The sequence below is a fragment of the Ambystoma mexicanum genome, chromosome 8, assembly GCF_040938575.1.
Source record: "Ambystoma mexicanum isolate Mex_15411 chromosome 8, UKY_AmexF1_1, whole genome shotgun sequence".
Classification (NCBI taxonomy): domain Eukaryota; kingdom Metazoa; phylum Chordata; class Amphibia; order Caudata; family Ambystomatidae; genus Ambystoma; species Ambystoma mexicanum.
In genome coordinates, this window is record NC_090929.1 from 1,509,666,101 (window position 1) to 1,509,687,255 (window position 21,155).

The window sequence follows — 21,155 nt, forward strand, 5'->3', positions numbered from 1 at the left end:
CTTATGGAAACCTAAACACGACAGACACCCGAACTTACGCATTAGCGAGATCATGAAAGCCACATTGAATGCATGGGATGAGCAGAAGCGGACAGGAAGCATAACCACGGCAACCACCCCATTTACCCCTATTTGCAGGAACCCACAGTTCCCACCGGGACTCAACAACAGCGCTTTCGAACACTGGGAGGAAGCGGGCTGCAGGAAAATAGGGGAAATGTTCCTGGACAATGAAGTGAGATCATTCGCTGAATGCAAAACATTATGGAATCTCACTAACGTGGACAGATACAAATATGAACAGCTCTGACACTGGTTAAAAACGCCTGAGATAACCCAGGCGGCGACTAGGGAACTGACCAACTTTGAAAAATACCTTCTCACCAACTCAGGGGACAGGAAGCTGGTATCCGCCCTATATAACTTCATAAACACACAGGAAAGGGATCTAAAATGGGCGTACATGAAAAAATGGGAATGAACACTGGGTGAAGATATCACGACCCAACAGTGGCGGCCGTTATGGGCGGACGTCCCCAAATTAACGCGCACAACCCAGACTAGGGAAATGTGGATTAAGATAATCACACAATGGCACTACACGCCAGAGAGGCTCAGCAAAATGGATCCACAAACGTCAAACGGCTGCTGGAGAGGCTGCACAGACTCTGGCACATGGAAACACATCTGGTGGGATTGCCCAGGAGTCAAAGGCTTTTGGATTGAAGTGATTTCAGAAATGAAATGAAAAAGATATTCCCGGAGGCGGATCAAATTGAGGAGAGAGTGTGGCTCTGCGGACTGAAAGGGCTGCATCCCAACAAATACACCAGAGCGCAATGAAGTAAGCTTTATGGGCCTGGTTATAGCGGCTTTGGCCACAATAGCGCAGAACTGGAAGAAACCAGATCCACCGCTAATCTACCCATGGCTACAAAAGGTCTGGTCGCGAATGACCATGGAAAAAATCACGCATAAGCTTCAAGGAACACAAGACACCTTCACAAAGGAATGGGGGGGGTGTAGTAGAATACCTACAATCAGACTATATGGAGCAATGGTGCCCACATAACATCAGAATTACGGACATATTCGCCTCATAAACAACCCTGAGAACTATTGTTACTTGAGAGCTCTTCTGGACGGGGGCGGGCGGTAGGGGAGTATTTGAGGGGAAATGTTGATTACATGTAACCGGTTTAACTTGTGAAAATAATAAAAATAAGTTAAAAAAAAAAAAGAATGCCATTGCGGACTCGCTCAGCAGGGAGCTGTGTTCTTGCCGGGAGTGGGAACTTTGCCTTGACCGGGTGGGCCTTCTGTTTGAGAAATGGGGCCAACCCCAGATCAAGCTCTTCGCGACGGCAGCGAACACCGAGAGTCAGAGGTTCGTCAGCAGGATCCCTCAACTGAGGAGCATCGGGGGGGCAGGGCGTGTTCTCGTTCCCGTGGGAGGGACGGTTCCTGTACACCTCGCCGTTTCCACTTCTGCTACATGTGATCAACACACTCGGACAGTGCCACTGCAGGATGATACTCGTCGCAATAGATCTGGTACCCCGGACCTACAACGCTTGTCAGTCATCCTCTCCATCCGGCTGCCGCTGTCTGGGGACCTTCTCACCAGAGAGGGAGTGGGGATTCTGTACCAGGACCCCCAGTCGCTGAACCTGAGGCATGGCACCTGCAGCCCTAGAGTCTGGAGGTTATGCTTTACCTGTGGAATGTAAAGATATCCTGGCCAGGGCCAGAGCCTCGTCAACGTTGAGGTGCTGTAGACCTAAATGGAAGCGCTTCTCTGTGTGTTGCTGGGCTCAGAAGATTACTCCTCTACGTGTCACATGCCTGCAACTGCTACAATACTTGCTTTCCTTGGCCACGGGGGGATTGGCTTGCGCCTCTGTCAAGGTGCATCTGACCGACATATTCAGGTACACCAGGTCTCCAGGCAGACCTTCTCTGTGGTCTCACAGGCTCGTTAAGGAGTTCCTCAAGGGGCTCTTCAGGACTTTTCTGCCGCTGAAGTCTCCTGTCCCGGCTTGGGAGCTCAACATAGTACTCACTAAGCTCATAGGAGCTCCTTTTGAGCCTATGCATGAAGTCCTGCTCCAGTTTCTCGCGTAGAAGACGGTCTTCCTTGTGGCCATCACCTCGGCCAGGCGGATAGGGGAGATCCAGGCCCTGTTTAGTAAACAGCCTTACTTGTCTTTCCGCACTTCAAGGGTGGTACTGCGTACACACCCCACCTTTATGCCAAAGGTACAGTCAGAATTCCACTTCAACAAACCTTTGTTACCTTTCTTCTTCCCAAATCCGTCGTCGCCAGCAGAGATGGCCTTGCATTCGCTGGATGTTGCTCGTGCCATGAAGTTCTACGTGGCACGTATGAAGAATTTTCGGAAGACGTCTCAGTTTTTCAACTTTGGATCTTTAAATCACAGAAAAGCCTTCTTGAAGGCTTCCATTTCCAGGTGGCTCTTCGGCTGCATCATGCACTGTCATCGACTGATTAGCAGGCCGCTGCAAGGCCAGCCGAGGGCCCACTCCAACAGAGCCTTCACAGCAACAATGGCGTGTCTCTGTGGTGTGCCCCTGCTCGATATCTGCAGGGCTGCTGCATGGAGGTACACGCACACTTTCACAAGGTTCTTCTACGTCGACATGAATTCCAGGGAGAAGTCCCTAGTCGGCCAAGCGGTGCTACGTGACCTGTTTGTTTGGGGTGAGTCGGTTCCAGAGGTGAGTGTTTATTGCTTCTGTTGAGCATTGCCACCTCCTGTGGTTGTGTATATGTACTGCTGTGTAATCGTTATTCACGAGCATGTGAATCCATGCAAGACCCCATGCTGGAGAAGGTTTGTTACTTACCTGTAACTATTGTTCTTGAGCATGGGTCTGGCATGGGTTCAAATGTGAACTCCACCTCCTTCCCCTCTGTGGCTCTTCTTGGTTCATACTGCCACTTTACGTGCTTACAAAATCTGAAGATGGCCACCAGGGGTGGAGGTTAGGGAGAGGACTGTCATTGGATGGGGCAGTATGGCCCAGAGGACAGTGATTGGTTTAAAGGAGAAATACAGTTTTAAAGTGAAACTGTTTTTTTCTTTTACAGAGGATTCACAGCCTGGCGAGAGGGAATATTCATGAGCATGCGAATCCATGCCAGACCCATGTTGGAGAACAATAGTTAAAGGTAAGTAACTTCAACCTTCTGAGAGATTGGATTACTTGCGGAGTGGAGATTTTTCCACGACAGAGGAGAGATTTCCGATAGCTGGATCCTGGAAGGGCTTTCATCTGTGTTGGACAAGGGACATCAGGAAAGTGACCAGCATTTGGTGAGGTACACTGGTGTACTTGCGGGCAGGTCCATTATTTAACAATCCCTTTCCAGATGAGTCATCATCTACATCTCTGACTGTTACAATAGGACTGGGAAGAATGGGTAGTGCCTAGATTCCCTGTCAGGATGAGATGCTTGCTTTGGCCAAATTATCCACCAGAGTTTTCTGTTACTAATGGTTCTTTCTTGCTCTCCTCACTCCTCCGTTTTTTCTGTAGTGATATGGACGTAACCAAAATGAGTCATGTGTAGGAGGAAGGAATCCATTGGAAGATGACCCCTTGGTATTCTTTCTGATGAACTAAAAAGGGTTCGGAAGGCAGCTGGCGCTAGAAATATATCTAAGAAGTTTAATCTGTGGAAGGAAAATTACTAATAGTTAAGTAATTTGTTCTGTACTGAATCATAAGAAAGCAAACAACAAAAATGCTCTTTTTAAAAATCTTAAAAGGTGTACTCATCAAGTAAGGAATACTAAAATAAGCTATTTGGTACCTGTCTGGACATCATGTTAATAATGGTCTTTCCTTTTTTTCAGCAAAAAAAGAAAACAAAGAAGGATAAGGAAATGGAGAAGCAACAGGCAGAGAAGGAGCTGTCCAAAATTGAGGCCACCCTGATGGACCCCACACGTCCACCACTGACAGCAGATGAATTTGACCGCCTGGTTCTTAGTTCACCCAACAGCTCGATTCTCTGGTTGCAGTACATGGCATTCCATCTACATGCCACTGAGATCGAAAAAGCTAGGGCAGTTGCAGAGAGAGCTCTCAAAACAATATCTTTCAGGTATTGCTTGATGTAATGCTCCAGTAACCATCGAGTCACATTGCTTGTATGGAAATGAAATGAGTGGGAGTAGAAGATAAATGCAGAGAGATGGAATAAGCCAAGTATTGCTTGTTTTACAGTAGGAGGGAAGACTGATGACTTTGTAAAACAAGTTTTCTTTTTAAAGATATGCCTAAAGTGTAAAATGTTGAGGACAAGAAGTAATGTGTAGTATGGTGTTAGTGTATTAATAACAGGATATTTTAATTTATCATTTTTTTTGTAATGTGCTACAGGTATACCAGACTCTTTAAAGCACTTTTAAGCCCAGTTAGAAAAAATCCATTCCTCCTTTTCCCAACCCCTAACACACTTACCAACCTACTTGGACCTGTTTTGACATTGCCATAAATCTCAGGGAGGAGACCAAGGCCTTTTATCCTGCAGCAAGCCCATCTACCCAGCTTGAGAAGGCCCCGTCAGTCTGTCTGATGTCCCTTTGCCCATAACCATCGCTGGATGATATATTTAGCCGCTGAGAAAGGGACCAGATTAGAAAAGTGCATGTACACCATTCCCTTCTCCCCCCGCCATTTTGCCCTCTTTGCTCATGATACAAGTAGTAGTAGGATGAAGTTTGGTATTTTGGAATGTTACTCTTCCTGCCCAACTGATAGGGCTTAAGTGTTCCTTGGACATTTGCAAGGTTTCATGTCCCTGGAATCGGTGCAAAACCTATTTTCTTTTACTGTGGGGGAGGTTCTTAATCAAAAGGGATAAAGGGTCAAGTATGATTGCTTGATTGGCTCAGACACCCAGCTAATTCCATTCCAATGGTTGATAGTTTCCTTTCCCTCCATCTGCCCTTTATACAGAATTTCAACTTGATCTGTAAGAAACAAGCATGGTATTGTTTGCTGTAGCATATTATGCCTGCTTCTGTTGCCCTTTAATAGCCAGCCTATCCCTAAACTGCATATGAAAAAATATAATGCAGATGAAGAAAAATAGATGTTTCTCCTTGCACGTACAGTGCACAAAATCTTCAAATACGTCCTGTGCTCTGAATTCAGCAACTTCCTCATATTGAGGGAGCCATTTGTCATGTTTTTTTCTTTTTCTCTGTAAGGGAGGAGCAGGAGAAACTGAATGTGTGGGTTGCCTTTCTGAATTTGGAGAATCTTTATGGAACAGAGGAGACACTCATGAAGGTCTTCGAACGAGCGGTCCAATACAATGAGCCGCTGAAGGTTTTCATGCAGCTTGCTGACGTCTATGCCAAGTCTGAGAAATTTAAGGTAACTGGCCTTTATCATGGGGTCAGTCACTCATTTATTGTGGGACAAAGCCCCTCTTTAAACATGACAGAATTGTTGCTCATATTCCTTCAGATGGACACGCTTGGTCAGATACTTATTCATCCATGCATGTGGGTGATTTACAAGCTGTGGTGTAAGGTTGAAAGTCCCTTAGTGCCTACTTTGTGAGATCATTGATCTTTTTTGCTTTGTTCCTGTGATGCCCTGACCAGTTTCCCTATTGGGTCCCATCCAAGTCTCATTGGTGATGCCACTCTTTTTGGTAGCCCTTATGGCCTACGGGGTGGGGGCTGCTGCAAAGGTGACCCTTCGTTTTTCTCTGAGAGCAACCTCAGCCACTGTGCCCTGATGCTGGTGGATGACAACTGACAACTGCCACTACCATAACGTGATGAGGTGCGCTTACCTGACAGCTGTCCTGTCGGGACACTGAACCTCCTCCTCCTCCTCCTCCTCCTCATCTTTCAGCACTGGTTCTATACTCTGTTTGTTAGAACAGCCATAACAGAGTCAACCTTCTTTCCAGTGTTCAGCCCTTCTTACAGCCAGCCACACGCTCTGATTAACTACAGTACACAGCCCTTCGCTCTGCAATCGGTGCAGAACACAAACACCTGAACCAACGCCTCACTCCTACTGCTTCACTGCAGTCATCCTTCACCTTTACTCGCCGTCTGAGTATTTATTTCCCCTGAGAACAGGCACCGTGGCTTTCCCTCGGTCAGCAGCCTCACAGGCCTGTCACTAGTGCCTCTTTCTTTGCCCTGTGAAACCTCTCACCTCGGTTGCCTTCCTCTTTACCCTGGGTGTTTTATCATGCCCCCTGTCTCAGAACACTAATCATCCCACAACATTCCAACACTCACCTAGCATTCTACCGATAACCTCACTCAGTCAGGCATGTAGGGATACAGGGAGACCAGGAAGGACATACGCTAACACCTCCCTTCATAACAGAAACTGGGAACCATAGCCCTAACGCCCAATGCCCTGCCCAATGTTGGGGCAGTTTAACACTCGAGTGGGCGTCATGAGAGTCACTGGTGAGTAGGGAGGTGTGTTGTGCAATTATGTTGGTTTTGGATTGCGAATACATAGTTGAACCCATATATATAATATGCAAATATAGGGTCAGTTAGTGCTCAAGGATGGCAGCCTTTAGACTCACTAGTGGTAGTGGCGAGTAGGAGTACATTTTTCTGCATTGGTTGTGTGTGTAGCAATATGGTGTGGGAGTCTACTGCCAGATTGTTAGTTACGTTTGGTTGGACAACTGCAGTCCAGGTTTTCCAAGCAGATGTAGTGTGTGTGTGTTTGTGTGTGCATCCTTGTGTGAGCGTGTCTCTTGTTTGGTGGTAGTTTGTAAAGGAACGTTTGGTAGGATGGAAGGTGTTGGAAGTGGTTCCCAGTCTCTGTTATAGAAGGGAAGGGGTTGTTGGGGTCTGTCCTTCCTATTTCCGTTCTCCTTACATGCCTGACTGAGTGAGGTCATCTGTAGAAGGCTAGGTGAGTTATGGAATGGTGTGGGATCATTGAGTGTTCCACCTGCGGCAGTTGGAAGAATAATAACATGGGTGGCGGGAGCCAGTGGGCTCCCTGACCATCCTTGTATCTCCTGTAATGCTAATGTACCTGATGAAATCTGAACCTGTGAAGCAACTGAATAACGAAGCTTGTTGAACTTACCTGTGCCTCCAGAGCGATTTACACAGATCGGAACAATCATACTGGGTATTTCGCAAGAACCTTAAAACTTTGTTGTTTGCACAGAAAGTACTTTCTCATGGCCCCGCTCTCTAAAAATCTATGTACCGTCACATACTAACGATTGTGTTTTCCTCACTATATGCTTTGTCTGAAATATCTGCGTACTAACCACATCTATGTAACATAGCGCCCTGATGCCTGAGGGTCTGGCGCACTGCTATAAATGTCAATATAAATAAAATAAATTACCTTCATATCATACTCTATGGAGGTCTCAGGGGCTGGGTAGCAAGATACAAGCTATCTGCAGCCTCCAGAGTCATAGAATGACACAAGCAGACCCCCAGGTTGGTTATCCCAGAGTTGGACAGTACCTTGAAGTGAGGAAGAAGGGGACTTTGGTGGATCCTGTGACAGCACTCGCACAGGGTGGGATGCCCAGCAATGGATCTTCGAGGTGGTGGCTGGTTGGTGCCTTCTGCAGGCGGTTGTCGTGGTGGTCAACTCTACACAACTTGGTCCTCGCCTCTGTTGAGGGGACTCTGGAGTGAATTCGAGTTGTTGCAGGCTTGGAAGGATGCTGTTGGGACAAACTCCCAGATATGCCAGAGGGCACTAGGAGTTTGCAGACTCTCAGAAGGCTCAACTCCTTCCACAGGACAAACTGAGGACTCTGTCAAACAGCAAGTTCAAACTGTGGTTTATTACAAACAAAACCAACAGGGATCAGCACAGTGACAGAAGAAATCCATGGACAGCTCACCATCTCCTGGCTCGCAGGCCAGTTTTGTACCCTTGTGACGTCAAAATGACGTTACAACCTGAGCCCTTCTCCAGAACCATTGGATTTCGTACTGAGTAATATACCACCTATAGTGGACACCATACATGTTAGTCTACTGGCCCTCGCATGTCAGGTGGCTGGCCTGGTCCATCCCCAAGTCACTATAACAATGTTGCAGTGTTAGGGTCTTGCCATTGGTCCTTGCCTGTTGTTACCCACCCATAGGATACTAAACTGTGATTGGCTAGAGCTGACATCCCCAGGCCTGGGATCCGTAAAGGTTCTTAGCTCTTGGTGTACCTTTTCAAGGCAATAAGACTGACTGTCTGCATTGTAACTTGTGTGTACCACCTTAGGCTATGAGAGTGCTCGTTCACTCTGTGCAACACTTGTCTCACATTGTAATATCTTTGTTGCGGTCCTCTGTCTGGTAGTGTGAGATCGGCTCTTTCCCTGCACTGATCGCTGTCCATTGTCTGCGTCGGCCGGGTCATGTGTTCAGAGACCATGATTTGGAGCTGTGCAGCTCTGAATTATGAGATATAATTTGTATTTGCTGCAGCTGGTGCTGCTGTCATTCAAGGAATGGAATGTCATCTGTATTTTGTGGCCTTGGCAACGGGTCCTGTCTCTCACGTTTTGCCATTTATTCAGCCTGAATTCAGCTAGGCTCTGGCTGAGAGGCTTGTGGCCTGCTGTAATTTTCCTAAACTCTTTTATAATGCGGTTTCTACAGTGTTGATGCTATTCTACATTCTCCATAGGTTAATCACACTTGGTTATGTCAGGCCCCATAGGTGCTCCTGCAGTTCCATAAAGTTCTCCGGCATGGGGTCTGGCATGGATTCCGAAGCTCATGAATATTCCCCGTCAGGCCGGGAATCCTCGGTATAGAAAAAAATCAGTATCAGTTTCGTTTCTGATCTGTCTTTCTTAGTAGTAACCAATCACTGGTCTCTGGGGTAGACTGCCCCCAGCCAATGACTGCCCTCTCCCTAAGCCCCGCCTCTAGCAGCCATCCTCAGATTTTTACCGCACGTTTAAGTGTTGGGAGTCTTCGTGCTGTAGCTCTCAAGCTTTTGCTGCGTTTTCGTGCTTTTTCAGGAGATTTTTCTCATTTTTCGGTTAAATAGAGCCTCAAGCTCCACCGTTTCTACATCCGATCAACGGGGATCCGTTTTAGAGTTTTCTACGCCCCTCAAGGGTGAAGATTTCGTCGAGTTATGCTTTTGGAGTATTCCAGAGGTTCCGAGGCCTACCCCGGACATGGCCCAGGAGAAAGGAAGCTCGACGCCCGGGAATCTGTTCAGGACCTGCCCTGGATGCCAGCTTCAGAATGTGTTCAAGGAGGACGAGCATTCGTTATGCCTCTACTGTCTCCATGAGGACAAGACGCACACGGAGAAGGCTGTGCGTTTTGTGGGAACATGTTGGAGCGGACCATGAAGGATCGCCACCTCCGTCTCGCCAACTGGCTGGAAGGGAAGAGCCCGTCAGGCGAGAAGAAGAAAAAGAAGTCAGAGCGGTCTTCTAAGTCCTGTGAGGGCGCCCCGGCGACGGGGGCCCAACAAAAGGCGAAGCACCGCGAGTCAGCGGGCACCGGGAGCGCTGAACGGTCAGGCTCCTTGGCTGCCAGGCAGGGCGCATCCTCCCGGCGCCATCAACCACGAGCCAACGCTCTGGCACGGGTAAGAGGAAGTCCGAGAACCCGGCGAAGCTTCTGGAGAGGCCCTGGTCGATCTCGAAGATTCCGGCAGAGGGGGAGCGAGGCTCGGACCCTCCCCCCAAGGTGAAGGCCCCAGGCGTACAAAAGGTGACGATGGCCTTAATTCACCCTGCTAAAACCTCGATTGAGGATGTCGCAGCGGCCCTGGCTCAGCCTGTGGAGGCTACGCCAGTGGAGGCGACCTCAGGATCCAGAGTCTCCCTGCCACCGCGGACGGAGTCGTCTTTCAGGCCCATTGAGAAGACCCCCATGAAGTCCTCGTTGGAAAAGGAGGGGGAGGTGGCCATCATGGATACGGACACGACCTCTGAAGAAGAGCTCATCCAAGTCGTGGAGGAGGCCCAGCCCATCGATAGGGATCCCGACGAGAGCGACAGTGTCGCCGACGAGGTTCCTCAAGAGCCCTTGCGCCCGTCGTTTCCGGTGCCGCAGGACACTTAGGCAGCCATTTTGTCAGCGCTTCAGTCCTTATGCTCGGAGATGAGGACAAGGTTGCCCCTCCCCCTGACGGAGGTACCTGAGCCAGACCCGACGGGGGAACCGGAGCCGGCACCTTCGGAAAGTCCACCGCATAAGAAGAGGACGACGCATCCTATGCCACCTCTCCCACCTCTGCGGCCTGCTCTGCCTCCACCCCCCCGGTCTACCCACGGGGATGATACAGGCACGGACACTGCTACGACAGGTAAAGATGACGACGGAGGCGACGAAGGAACGTGTCCCCCGTCGCCCCCTGCTCGGCCTTCCCTGCCCGACGAGATTGGATCCTTCCATGCCATGATTTCCAAGGCATCCGAGCTCTTCCAGCTCTGCCCAGAAGAGAAGAAGGAAGGGTTCCTTTACCAACGGCGCAAGGCTAAAAGGAAGACGGTCCTCGCCGTACCACTTCTTGATTACATCTGGGATGAGGGGCTCGCCCTCCTCAAGAATCCTGCCACGGCGCCGGCAAAGAGGGACCGGTACGATAAGAAGTACCGGGTCCCCGACGCTGTCCCCTTGTGCCTTTGGGTGCAACCTACCACGGATTCGGACGTCTCGGCGGCGGCAAAGAAGAAAGCTGGGGGGGTGGCATCGGCCTCGACATCAACTTCCCCGCCGGACGGCGAGGGCAGGAAGCTGGACACGATGGGACGACGGGTCATCTCATCCGCAGCAACGACTATCAAGGCGGACAACGCCCTGGCTATCGTAGCCCGCTACGACGGGGAGTTGTGGTTCAAAATCGCCCCTCTGTTGGACTTGCTTCCGGACGCCAAAAGGGCTGAGGCCCTTGAAATCTTACAGGAAGGTGAGATTGCTTCAGACCATGCCATCATCGTGGCAACGGACATCGCCGACACCGGTTTCCGTCAGTTGGGCAACGGCGTTTGCCTGAGACGACGACGAGGATGGATCAAGGCGACGGATTTCCGCCAGGACGTACAAACCAAGGTTTTGGACATGCCCTTCGACATGCACAACCTGTTTGGGAAGGCGGTTGATGAGTCCTTTCAGGCCATCAAGACAGACACGGAGACTGCCCAGGCACTGGGAGTGCTCCAACAACGATGGCCGTCCTTTCGGAGCTCCGGAGGCAGACAAGGTGCCTCCAAGGGATCCGGCAGTGGCTCCTCCACGTACCGCCAAGCGGCAAGATCTTCGTCCCAGGAAGCCTACAGGGGATGCGGCAAGTCAGGTGGTGCCCGTCATTGTCGACAGGGAGGTCAAGGAGGCAAGGCGGCCTCCAAACAAGATTGAACCGACCGTGGGGTCGGGACCCCGCCGAAGCACCTCGGTTGGAGGCCGGCTGGCGAGGTTCGTCAGCGTGTGGGAGTCCATCTCCACCGACCGTTGGGTGTTGGACGCCCTGGCCCAAGGGCACGCCCTCGAATTTCAGAAGAAGTGCCCTCGCGTTCCACCCGTGGCCAGGAAGGAAAATCACGTCCCTCAACTACTGTTGGAAGTAAGGGCGATGCTCAAAGGTGCCATCGAGCTCGTCCCAAAGAGGCTTCGGGCTCCAGAGTTTACTCAAGGTACTTCCTCGTAAAAAAAGAAGACGGGAGGATGGCGCCCCATCCTGGACCTGCGATGACTAAGTACATCAAGGCACAGAAGATCCGGATGGTCACCCTCCAGCACATGCTGGGACTGCTGGAGGAGGGCGATTTCCTGTCGTCGTTGGACTTGGAGGATGCGTACTTCCACATCCCCATTCTAAAAAGACACCGAAAGTTCCTCAGGTTCGTGGTCCAAGGGCGGCACTACCAGTTCAAGGCCCTCCCGTTCGGATTGAAGTCGGCACCCAGGGTGTTCACCAAGTGCCTCGCACCGGTGGCGGCGCGGCTGCGCCTACAGGGGATCCACGTCTACCCCTACCTGGACGACTGGCTCATCCGGGCAAGGACAAGGGAGCTTGCCGTGGAGCACACTGCGAAGACCGCCCAGCTGCTCACGGACCTGGGGTTCTCCATCAACTTTCCAAAATCCCACCTGGTTCCGTCGCAAGTCGCCCTGTTTCTGGGAGCCAAGCTCGACACAGTGGCGCGGCTGGCCTCGCCGTCTGAGGAAAGGACCAGGACCATTCTGGGCAAGGTGCAGCGTCTGCTGGCCACGGATATGGCCAGGGTAAGATCCATCAATTCCCTCCTCAGGATGATGTCCTCCTGCATTTATCTGGTGCGCCTTTGCAGGCTTTGGATGCGCCCCTTACAAGAGTTCCTCGACGGGCAGCTTCGAGGACAGGATCCCTCTCAACGAGACGTTTCGTCAGGCGATCAGATGGTGGGGTACCCGCTCTCATCTGTCGGCAGGCACGGACTTTCAGACCCCAGCTCACCAGGTGACGGTGATGACGGATGCCTCCTTGGAAGGTTGGGGAGCACACTCCAGAGATCTTCACGCGAGAGGCCTTTGGCTCCCGGAGGAGAAGTCACCCCACATCAACATCTTGGAGCTCCGCGCAGTGTTCAGGGCCCTCAGGTCTTTTCTTCCGTCCCTCAAGGGCAAGGTGGTGAGGATCTTCACCGACAACACCACCACAATGTTCTACATCCGGATGCAGGGCAGAACCAGATCCCCTGCCCTATCCAAGGAAGCCCAGGATCTGTGGCACTGGGCCGTCGCCCAAGGGATGTTTCTGGTGCCTTTTCCTCTGCCAGTAATAAACACCATTGCCGACTCACTCAGCAGAGAGCTGCGCTCGTGCCACGAGTGGGAACTACGCAGGATCAAGTGGATCGACTCTTCCGTCGATGGGGCGAACCCCAGATCGATCTCTTCGCGACGGCAACAAATTCCAAGTGCCGTAGGTTCACCAGCAGGTTCCCCCTGCCGAGGAGCATGGGCGATGCTTTCTCGTTCCCCTGGGACGGCCTATTTCTTTATGCGTTCCCTCCGCTGCCGTTGCTGCTCCGGCTCATCAACCAGCTCAAGAGGTCCCGGTGCAAGATGATCCTCGTCGCACCGGCGTGGCCGAGACCGATCTGGTTTCTGGACCTTCTGGACTTGTCAACGTCCACACCAGTCAAGCTGCCGACGGACGCAGATCTTCTCTCCAGAGAAGGAGGCGCCATTCTTAACCACAACCCGGAGTCGCTGAACTTGCAGGCCTGGCTCCTGCAGCACTAGAGTTTGGAGGGTACGACATCCTTGCCGACTGCAGAGAGGTTCTTGCAAAGGCCAGGGCGTCCTCAACTCTCAAGTGCTTACGGACATAAATGGAAGCGGTTATCTGTCTGGTGCAGCGCACAGGAGATTAACCCTCTGCGGATTACGGCCCCTCAAGTATTGCCGTACCTACTGTCATTGGCCAAGGCTGGACTAGCTCACGCTTCCATCAAGATACATCTGGCCACCATCTCACGATACACCAGAACTACGGGACGTGCGTTCTTGTGGTCTCATCGACTGGTGAAGGAATTTATGAAAGGATTGTTACGATCTTTCCCGCCGGTGAAGGCCCCTGCCCTGGCGTGGGAGCTCAACGTGGTGCTGACCAGGCTCATGGGGGCCCCATTTGAGCCTATGCATTAGGCACCGTTGAAGTTTCTGTCGTGGAAGACAGCGTTTCTCGTGGCCATCACCTCCGCACGACGAGTGGGAGAGATCCGGGCCCTATCTTGCAAGCCGCCATACTTGACGTTTCACAACACGAGGGTAGTGCTGAGGACGCACTCCTCCTTCATGCCCAAGGTGCCGTCGGACTTCCACCTCAACGAACCCTTGGTGTTGCCAGTTTTCTTCCCGTCTCCTTCGTCGCCGGCTGAAAGCACTCGTTGGACGTAGCTAGAGCGCTGAAGTTCTACGTGGACCGCACGAAGAGTTTTCGAAAGACATCACAGCTGTTTGTGAACTTTGGGACTGTGAATCAAGGGAAGGCTCTCTCGAAGACTTCCATTTCCAGATGGCTCTCCGGCTGCATCATGCACTGTCACCGGTTGGCAAACCGACCGCTGCCCGGCCGTCCGAAAGCCCATTCGACCAGAGCGATTGCTGCTACCACGGCGTTCCTGTCTGGTGTGCCCCTGCTGGACATCTGCAGGGCTGCGATGTGGAGGTCGATGCACATCTTCACAAGATTCTACTGCGTCGATTGGGACTCCAGGGAGGAGTCCAGGGTCGGCCAAGCAGTGCTGCGCAACCTGTTCGCTTAAGGTGAGCCTGGTGAGGAGGCAAGAGATGCTTAATATTGAGTTGTTGTATTGCTTAATGTTGAGCCTGTTGTCACCTCCCGTGGTTGTGCATTTGTGTACTGCTATGTATTCTCTTATTTATGAGCTTGTAAATCCATGCCAGACCCCATGCTGGAGAAGGAACAAGTTGCTTACCTGTAACTGTTGTTCTCCAGCATGGGTCTGGCATGGATTCACATGCAAACCCTCCCGCCTACCCCTCTGCGGCTCTTCACTTGGTAATACTGCCACTTTACGTGCTACCAAATCTGAGGATGGCTGCCAGAGGCGGGGCTTAGGGAGAGGGCAGTCATTGACTGGGGGCAGTATGACCCAGAGACCAGTGATTGGTTACTATTAAGAAAGACAGATCAGAAACGAAACTGATACTGATTTTTTTCTATACCGAGGATTCCCGGCCTGACTGGGAATATTCATAAGCATGTGAATCCATGCCAGACCCATGCTGGAGAACAACAGTTACAGGTAAGTAACTTGTTCCTTATGCGCACGTAAGAATCTGCAAGCTTTGCTCAGGATCTCTTGCTTCTTGCAGTTTCTGTGTTGCTGCATTTAACTAATGGCAAAATAATAAAGCAAAGACAGTATGTATATGTATCTGTCCTTTATAGAACTGTATGCTCGTGTTTGTGTATTAGAGTGCATGTTTGTGTCCCGAAGAGCGGATGGCACGTGTGCGTCATGTCTAACACTGCTAAGTTGTGGTGTCTCTAACGACGTCAGAAACATGGCTTCTTGGCGCTTTAATCAATACTGTCTATAGAGGTGTCTTTGGGTGCAGCCTGGGGCTCCTCGTCCACTCTGGGGCAGATTTGTACCACACCTGGCCTGTAGGGCTGGCGGAGAGGGTAGCTCTCGACATATTTGTCAACCAAAGGTCCGTTGTGAATTTGTCCGAAATAGAATGGGAGGTTGCGATGTTTCCTGGTCTTCTTCCATGTCATGTATTTTATAGGAGGGGGAGGAGGGAGTAGGCTTCCCCTTCCCTCTTCAGTCCCCCCGCTGGTCGACCTGTCGACCACATTCTTATGACAGTCCCTTTGCCCTGGGCTGCCATATCTTCGTTATTCCTCCAAGATGGCCATGATAGTTTGTGTGGTCGGCGAACGACCAGTGCATGTAACAGCACACTCCTTCAGGGTTGCACCAAACCCACTTTCCTTCATAGTACTTTGGATTGTGCGGGTTGTCCAGCTTCATCGATTCGGTTGGAAATAGGTTAATCTGCGCGATCTTCGATCTGATCTTGTCCTGTCCTGCGACAAGCTTGTCCTTTGTTCCTGCTATGTTTATGTCCATTAGGATCTGCATTCCGATAGCTGCTTCTGCTGTTTTCTTGAGCCTGCTAATGAAGCTTTTGATCCCACACATTGATGCTGCTCCCAGCACGAGTGCTCCTGCTATCACCTTCAATCCGTCTGACAGCCATGATGGCATCCATGACCATATGTACTCCAGCCAGCTCTTGTCCTTCCCAGTTTCTCGTGCTTCATCTTCCATTTTGGCATGCATCTGTGCCAGTTGTGTTACTGCATCTGATGATGTCCTGTTATCTTCGTCATTGGCAGGTATTATTGTGCAACAGGAACCCCCTATCTTTGCGCAAACTCCTCCTAACATAGCTGTGAGGAGATCCATAACATTCCTGTTCTGGAGTGCTACCAATCTTATGGTTCTGAGCTTTTACTTTATGGCGTTGAACCCATTCACCTTCGAGTTAATCGTATTATCGGCTGCCAACAAGTGATGCGTAACCACTTGGCATTCATGTATTCTGTATGCCTAGTATTAGCGATGCGAAGAACATCAGTGTCCTGCTGAACAGGATCTCGTCCAGTGCTGTTGCTGATGCCTCCGAAAAAGTATTCCCCCCCCCCTCTCTTCACTCTGCTCAATCTTCCCTGTTTCTCCGTCTTCTCTGCCTGGGCCGTTGGTGCCCCCTGTTAGGGAGAATTCTCTCTTTAGGCTGAATTTCCTAACCTAGTGAGTCCTCCAGCAGCTTTGCTGGATTTCTGGAGTTTGTTTTTTTTCCTCCTGCCAAGAGTGAGACTCTTTTTCTCCCACTCTTGGACATGATTTATGGTATTCCTTTGATTGGTAATGTGTTTTATGGGCTATGGGGTCCTTTACTCCATAGGGTCTCATGTGTTTTTACTATATGTGTTACACAGCACCCTCTGTGCAGTAACACGGGTGTCATAGTGACACCCCACCATAGACTCCATACCCTGGGACTGACTACTGTCTCCCAGGGCATGTAAAGTCACCATTGGCTTTACTAGTCCCAAATTATTAACAGAAACCAGTACAAACCATCATATTGTGGACGTACTGGTCTGGGCAATTCGATTGCCCTGGGGTCTGTTAGTCGAGGGGGCACGTCTCCGTCCCCCCTGATCGAGTTTTGGCTGGTGGCAGTGGAAACTACTTTTTATATTCGACCGCAAATTTTTCCCTATGGGATTTTCCCATTGTTCGAGGCTACCAACTTTAATTATTTAATTCTCATAGCCTCGAACAAACCGCCGGTTTATTTAATTAATATTAATTCTCCGGTTGGTATTTTTTGCCAAGACTCAATTCTAAAATGGCATTTGTTCTCTTCTATGACTCCAACCCAAGTCGAGCCCTTTGTTCCACTTTTTGGTGGGCTTCTCCACAGAAGCCTCCAAAAGTGGTGCCACTCAGGCTGGTTACCACAGGAGGTGTTGGAGGGGGTTTAGGCACCCTGGACTGAGTTACCGTGGTAACTCAAGTCGCACTCTTGTGTGATTGGCCCAAGTGGTGAGCCGGCCGGCTCACCACTTAGCATGTTTGAGTGACAGCTAGGCTGAGTGAATGGGGGTATGCTGCATAAAAGCAGGGCTTTGGGGACTGGAACTTCAGAAGTCGCACACAGGACCTGAGAATCCGACGAGGGAGAAGCTGAGCTGACCTACCACGACGACACCACCAATGGAGCCCTGCAGAACCGACTCACCACTTCCCGACGACCGAGATCATCTCCCGGCTGGAGAGGCTTCTTCCCCTGACTGGTGGGCACAACCAGTTTTACCTTCTTTCTTCGCACCCCAGACCGGTTTGTGGTCGAACTGCCCGTGCCAAGCACCCCAGCGGCCGGATAGCCACTCACCACTGAACCGCGAATCAACGGACCGCTCCTTGTACCTGAGAAACTCTGCGGCTGGTTTCTTCCCTGGCAGTGCAGCGGACTCCTGTCTTCCTCCACGACGATATCATCTCCTCCCCCGGACGAAGCACCGACTTGCATCCGCTGCCAGGAACAACTGCCCCTGCTGGAGTGTTCTCACCACTTTAAGGTACCGTGTCCGCCAGGCCTCCCTTTCTAAAGATTGCTACAAGGTAATAATAACTCCTTAACCTTCTGGACTGGGCTGGCCGCCTTGACCCTCGAACTGGTCCCTTTCTTTGGTCCAACTCCTTTTTGAACCATTACAAGACTTTTGTGCACTGCAACCGTGTGACCTTGGACACATTTCGTTTCGATCCTCTTAAAGCGGATCCGGCCTACTGACTCTGAATTCACGGTTTTACTTTGCCTTCCTCTCTTGTTATGTTCTTGTAAAAGTGTTGGGATCTGTTTCAATTTGTTCTCTGCTTTTCTCTCCCTTTTTAAAACGAACTATTAGAGTCCCATCTATGTTAAGCGCTCACCGCTGTCTGAAAATAAGTGGGGCTTTACTTAAGACTTGTCTAATATTCTTTTAAGGGAGTGTATATCTTTTAGTGACCGTGTTTTTGAATTGCTTACTATTAGTGCCTGTGTGTTTTTCTAGATTATATCTCTTTTACACCAAGCCCTGGTCAGTGTTTACTTGCTCTATTGTGTGCTCTTGACCTATTGTGAATACTCTGTATACTGCCTAACTCTTCTTGAGGGAAGTCTGACTGCTCAGCCACAGCTACCAAGTGAGTCTGTGTGGTACAGACTGCTACCAAGTGGGTTTACTGCCAAACACCTGTAGTCGTAAATCTTTTGCAGTGGTCCCAGAGGGAACTGCACAGGTTTCTGCCTAACACCACCCTGACCGATCTTTTCCTTCTCTTATTGTTCATTTTCGGCAATCCATCGAGCTTTACATCCTTTTTAGGTACTACCAACAAGGGCATGTTGATGTGCACCAGCAAGCGAACTCCTCCCCATTCAGGTGGCAGCTTCTCATATGCCTTTGATCCACAGGCCCTGTAGTGATCCATCAGCACTGCTGTTCCTGCTCTCTTCGCTGCAAGTTGTTCATTTGTTTTGCACCCAACGTTCTCACCCACTTCAACATCGCAGTTGTTCTGATAGCACACAGCTGGTGTCTTCAGAGGGATTATCGGCATCTGTCCAGCTTCATTTTCTACTCGTGTCAGCAATTTCACGCTCACATCCCATTCCTTGAGACACTTTTTGTTTTCTTCCTGCACCTTGTTCACGGACTGGGCTAGTGTCAGTGCCTTGCTTCCCACCACTCCATCCTGCCATCCATTGTTGGTGTACACTCATCCATACATTAATAACTGCAGCCTTTCCCAGCAGCCAGGCTCTCCTCAACTCTTGTCCAGGGACATGGCAGTTCCTTCAATGTGATAGTCTTCGGTTCTCCCTTTTCAGGTCCGTCAGTTATGTACTGTATGGCCACATCAAGCTGCCAATAATTGTTCATCTTGTCGTTATGTAATTATCTCTGTATGGGAATGTTCCTTTGGACATCCATCTCAATGTTGCTGTCTTCCCTTGGAATCTTCCTCACGTTTCCACCATCGCGAGCGAGATGCATCAGGCACTGTACCCTTGCTGCAATGCATTTCAGTTGCTCTGAACATGCTACAGGCACTCATGGCGTAGGGGATTAAAGAGCAGACATAATAGCTCTCCCCAGTGGTTTCCTTACCTACTGTTGTCATGTGTTTGTACCACATGTTATTAGACAATCGAGCAGTGCCGGTGAGATACATGTATACTCCCTTCATGTCTGTGTCAACACTGCGCTTACCTCTCCTTAGCTTATCAGCAGTGTTCTCTCGTCCACCTGACATGGTCGTCCCACCTGGTTGGGTTGGGGTAATGTTAGTAGAGGGTACAGCGATAACAACAACATATAATTGCCAAAATATGAATCCCATCAAGCCACTAGGAATCAATAGACACGACATAACGATAATGTTCTTTATTGTTCTTTTCATTTCCGCTTCCTTGCAGCTTGGTTATACAGTTGCCCGCCTAAAATGCGCATAAAAAGGTGTTACTTTGTTAGTATTCTTAATGCCATTAAGCCCCGAGGACCAAAAAATCACTTATTGCGAAGGCAAATACATCCTCCCAGATCCTTCTTCCTGGGGGGTCTCTCAATATAGCCAGCAGTGGGGGATCACCATGCTCAAGTTGTGGGTAGCTTTGGACCAGATACTCTCCAAAGACAAGGTAATATACTCCAGGGGATCACGCTCTGAATCTGTTCGGTCTTCTCACAGTGTACAAACTGATTAGAGAAAGCTTCTGCGTGGTAGGTGGAAGGTAGCATGGGTAAAGCAAACAGTACAATTCACCATGACATTCACATAGAACCTGTGTGTACGGAAAGGGAAAATAACAGACAGTGTTTCCTTAGTCAATTTGTACGAGTATTCCACTTGCCACTTCTGCTGCTTGGGATCATTTGACCATGGGATGTCCATGTCTCTCTAACCTAGTAAGGTCTGCACGCTCTTGTAGCTCATCTAGGTGCTAAACGTTGGCCCCGACGGTCACAGGGACTTTGTTGCCAGGTGAGACCACTGCTTTGTAGGGTTTGATGTCTTGTAGGTGATTCCATAAAGTTTTCCCTGCCAGCTTGACAGTACGGTCTGCCAATTCCTGGACCACATTGGGTCCAGTAAATCTAGGCGCATTCCAGCGCCTTATAAAATTGCGCAGGAGATGAATATCACCCACTTTCACAGGATGTTTTAGTTCACTGTCTTGTGGTGCGTCATGGCAGTCTCTCTTTTCCGTCTTCGGGGCCCCTGGATTCGCTGTATCTGGTAAGAGAGAAAAGGTGCTAGCAACCGGAGAAGTGATGTATTCATACATTTCCTTTCCTACCACATCTGCATTACTCAGTCCTGCAGTGCTCTTGTAAGAGGAGCCAGGGGAAGATGCATTCGCTGTCCTGTCTCCACCTCATGGGGTGTTAAATGGTAGTCGGACCCTGGCTTATTACGCAATTCAAACCAGGCAATGGGTACATTTTGTAGCCAATTTTCTTGGTGCTTTGCTGCGTCTTGGCTATGCACTCCCTTAGGAGTCCATTCAGGCATTCACACATCCCGTTTACTTGCGGGTGGTACGCACAAGCGGATTAATGCTGAATGCCCAGCAGGGTTGTGATGTGTTGAAACAGTTCATTGGTGAAGTGAGGGCTGTTGTCGGACCGCAGGACTTCACACATGCCCCATCTCGGAAAAACCTCCCTGACCAATAACCTGGCTGCCCTAAGGGCGTCAGCATGTGAACAGGGACCGGCCTCGATCTACCTATAGAATGGGCAGACAACCACGATCATGTAGGTGTACCCTTGGCAAACTTGTATCATATCCACATAGTCCATGTGGAGATGCAGAAATGGACCTACAGGTTTTGGTATGGCTCCTCTCACAACTCTCAATGTATGCCCTGCTGTAATCTGCTGGCATGTCGAGCAATTACTCACAATCAGTCACATGTTCATTCAAATTTGGAGAGAACCACATGTCTCCAATGCGTTTAGCAATGACCTCCTTACCGGTATGTATTCGAAAGTGAAATTGTGCTAATGCTGCCTTCAATAATGCCAGCAGCATGACCACTTTC

General features: G+C 50.1%; 1 protein-coding gene across 1 annotated transcript in view; it reads left to right on the plus strand.

Annotated features, from left to right (window-relative positions):
• The window catches only part of PDCD11 (programmed cell death 11), a 1,291,633-nt gene that overhangs the window by 1,210,444 nt on the left and 60,034 nt on the right, over positions 1-21,155 (plus strand). Inside the window, exons 32-33 of the mRNA XM_069611704.1 lie at positions 3,882-4,132; positions 5,244-5,412. Of these exons, the coding sequence (XP_069467805.1) occupies positions 3,882-4,132; positions 5,244-5,412 (420 nt within the window). The remainder of the gene's footprint in view (positions 1-3,881; positions 4,133-5,243; positions 5,413-21,155) is intronic.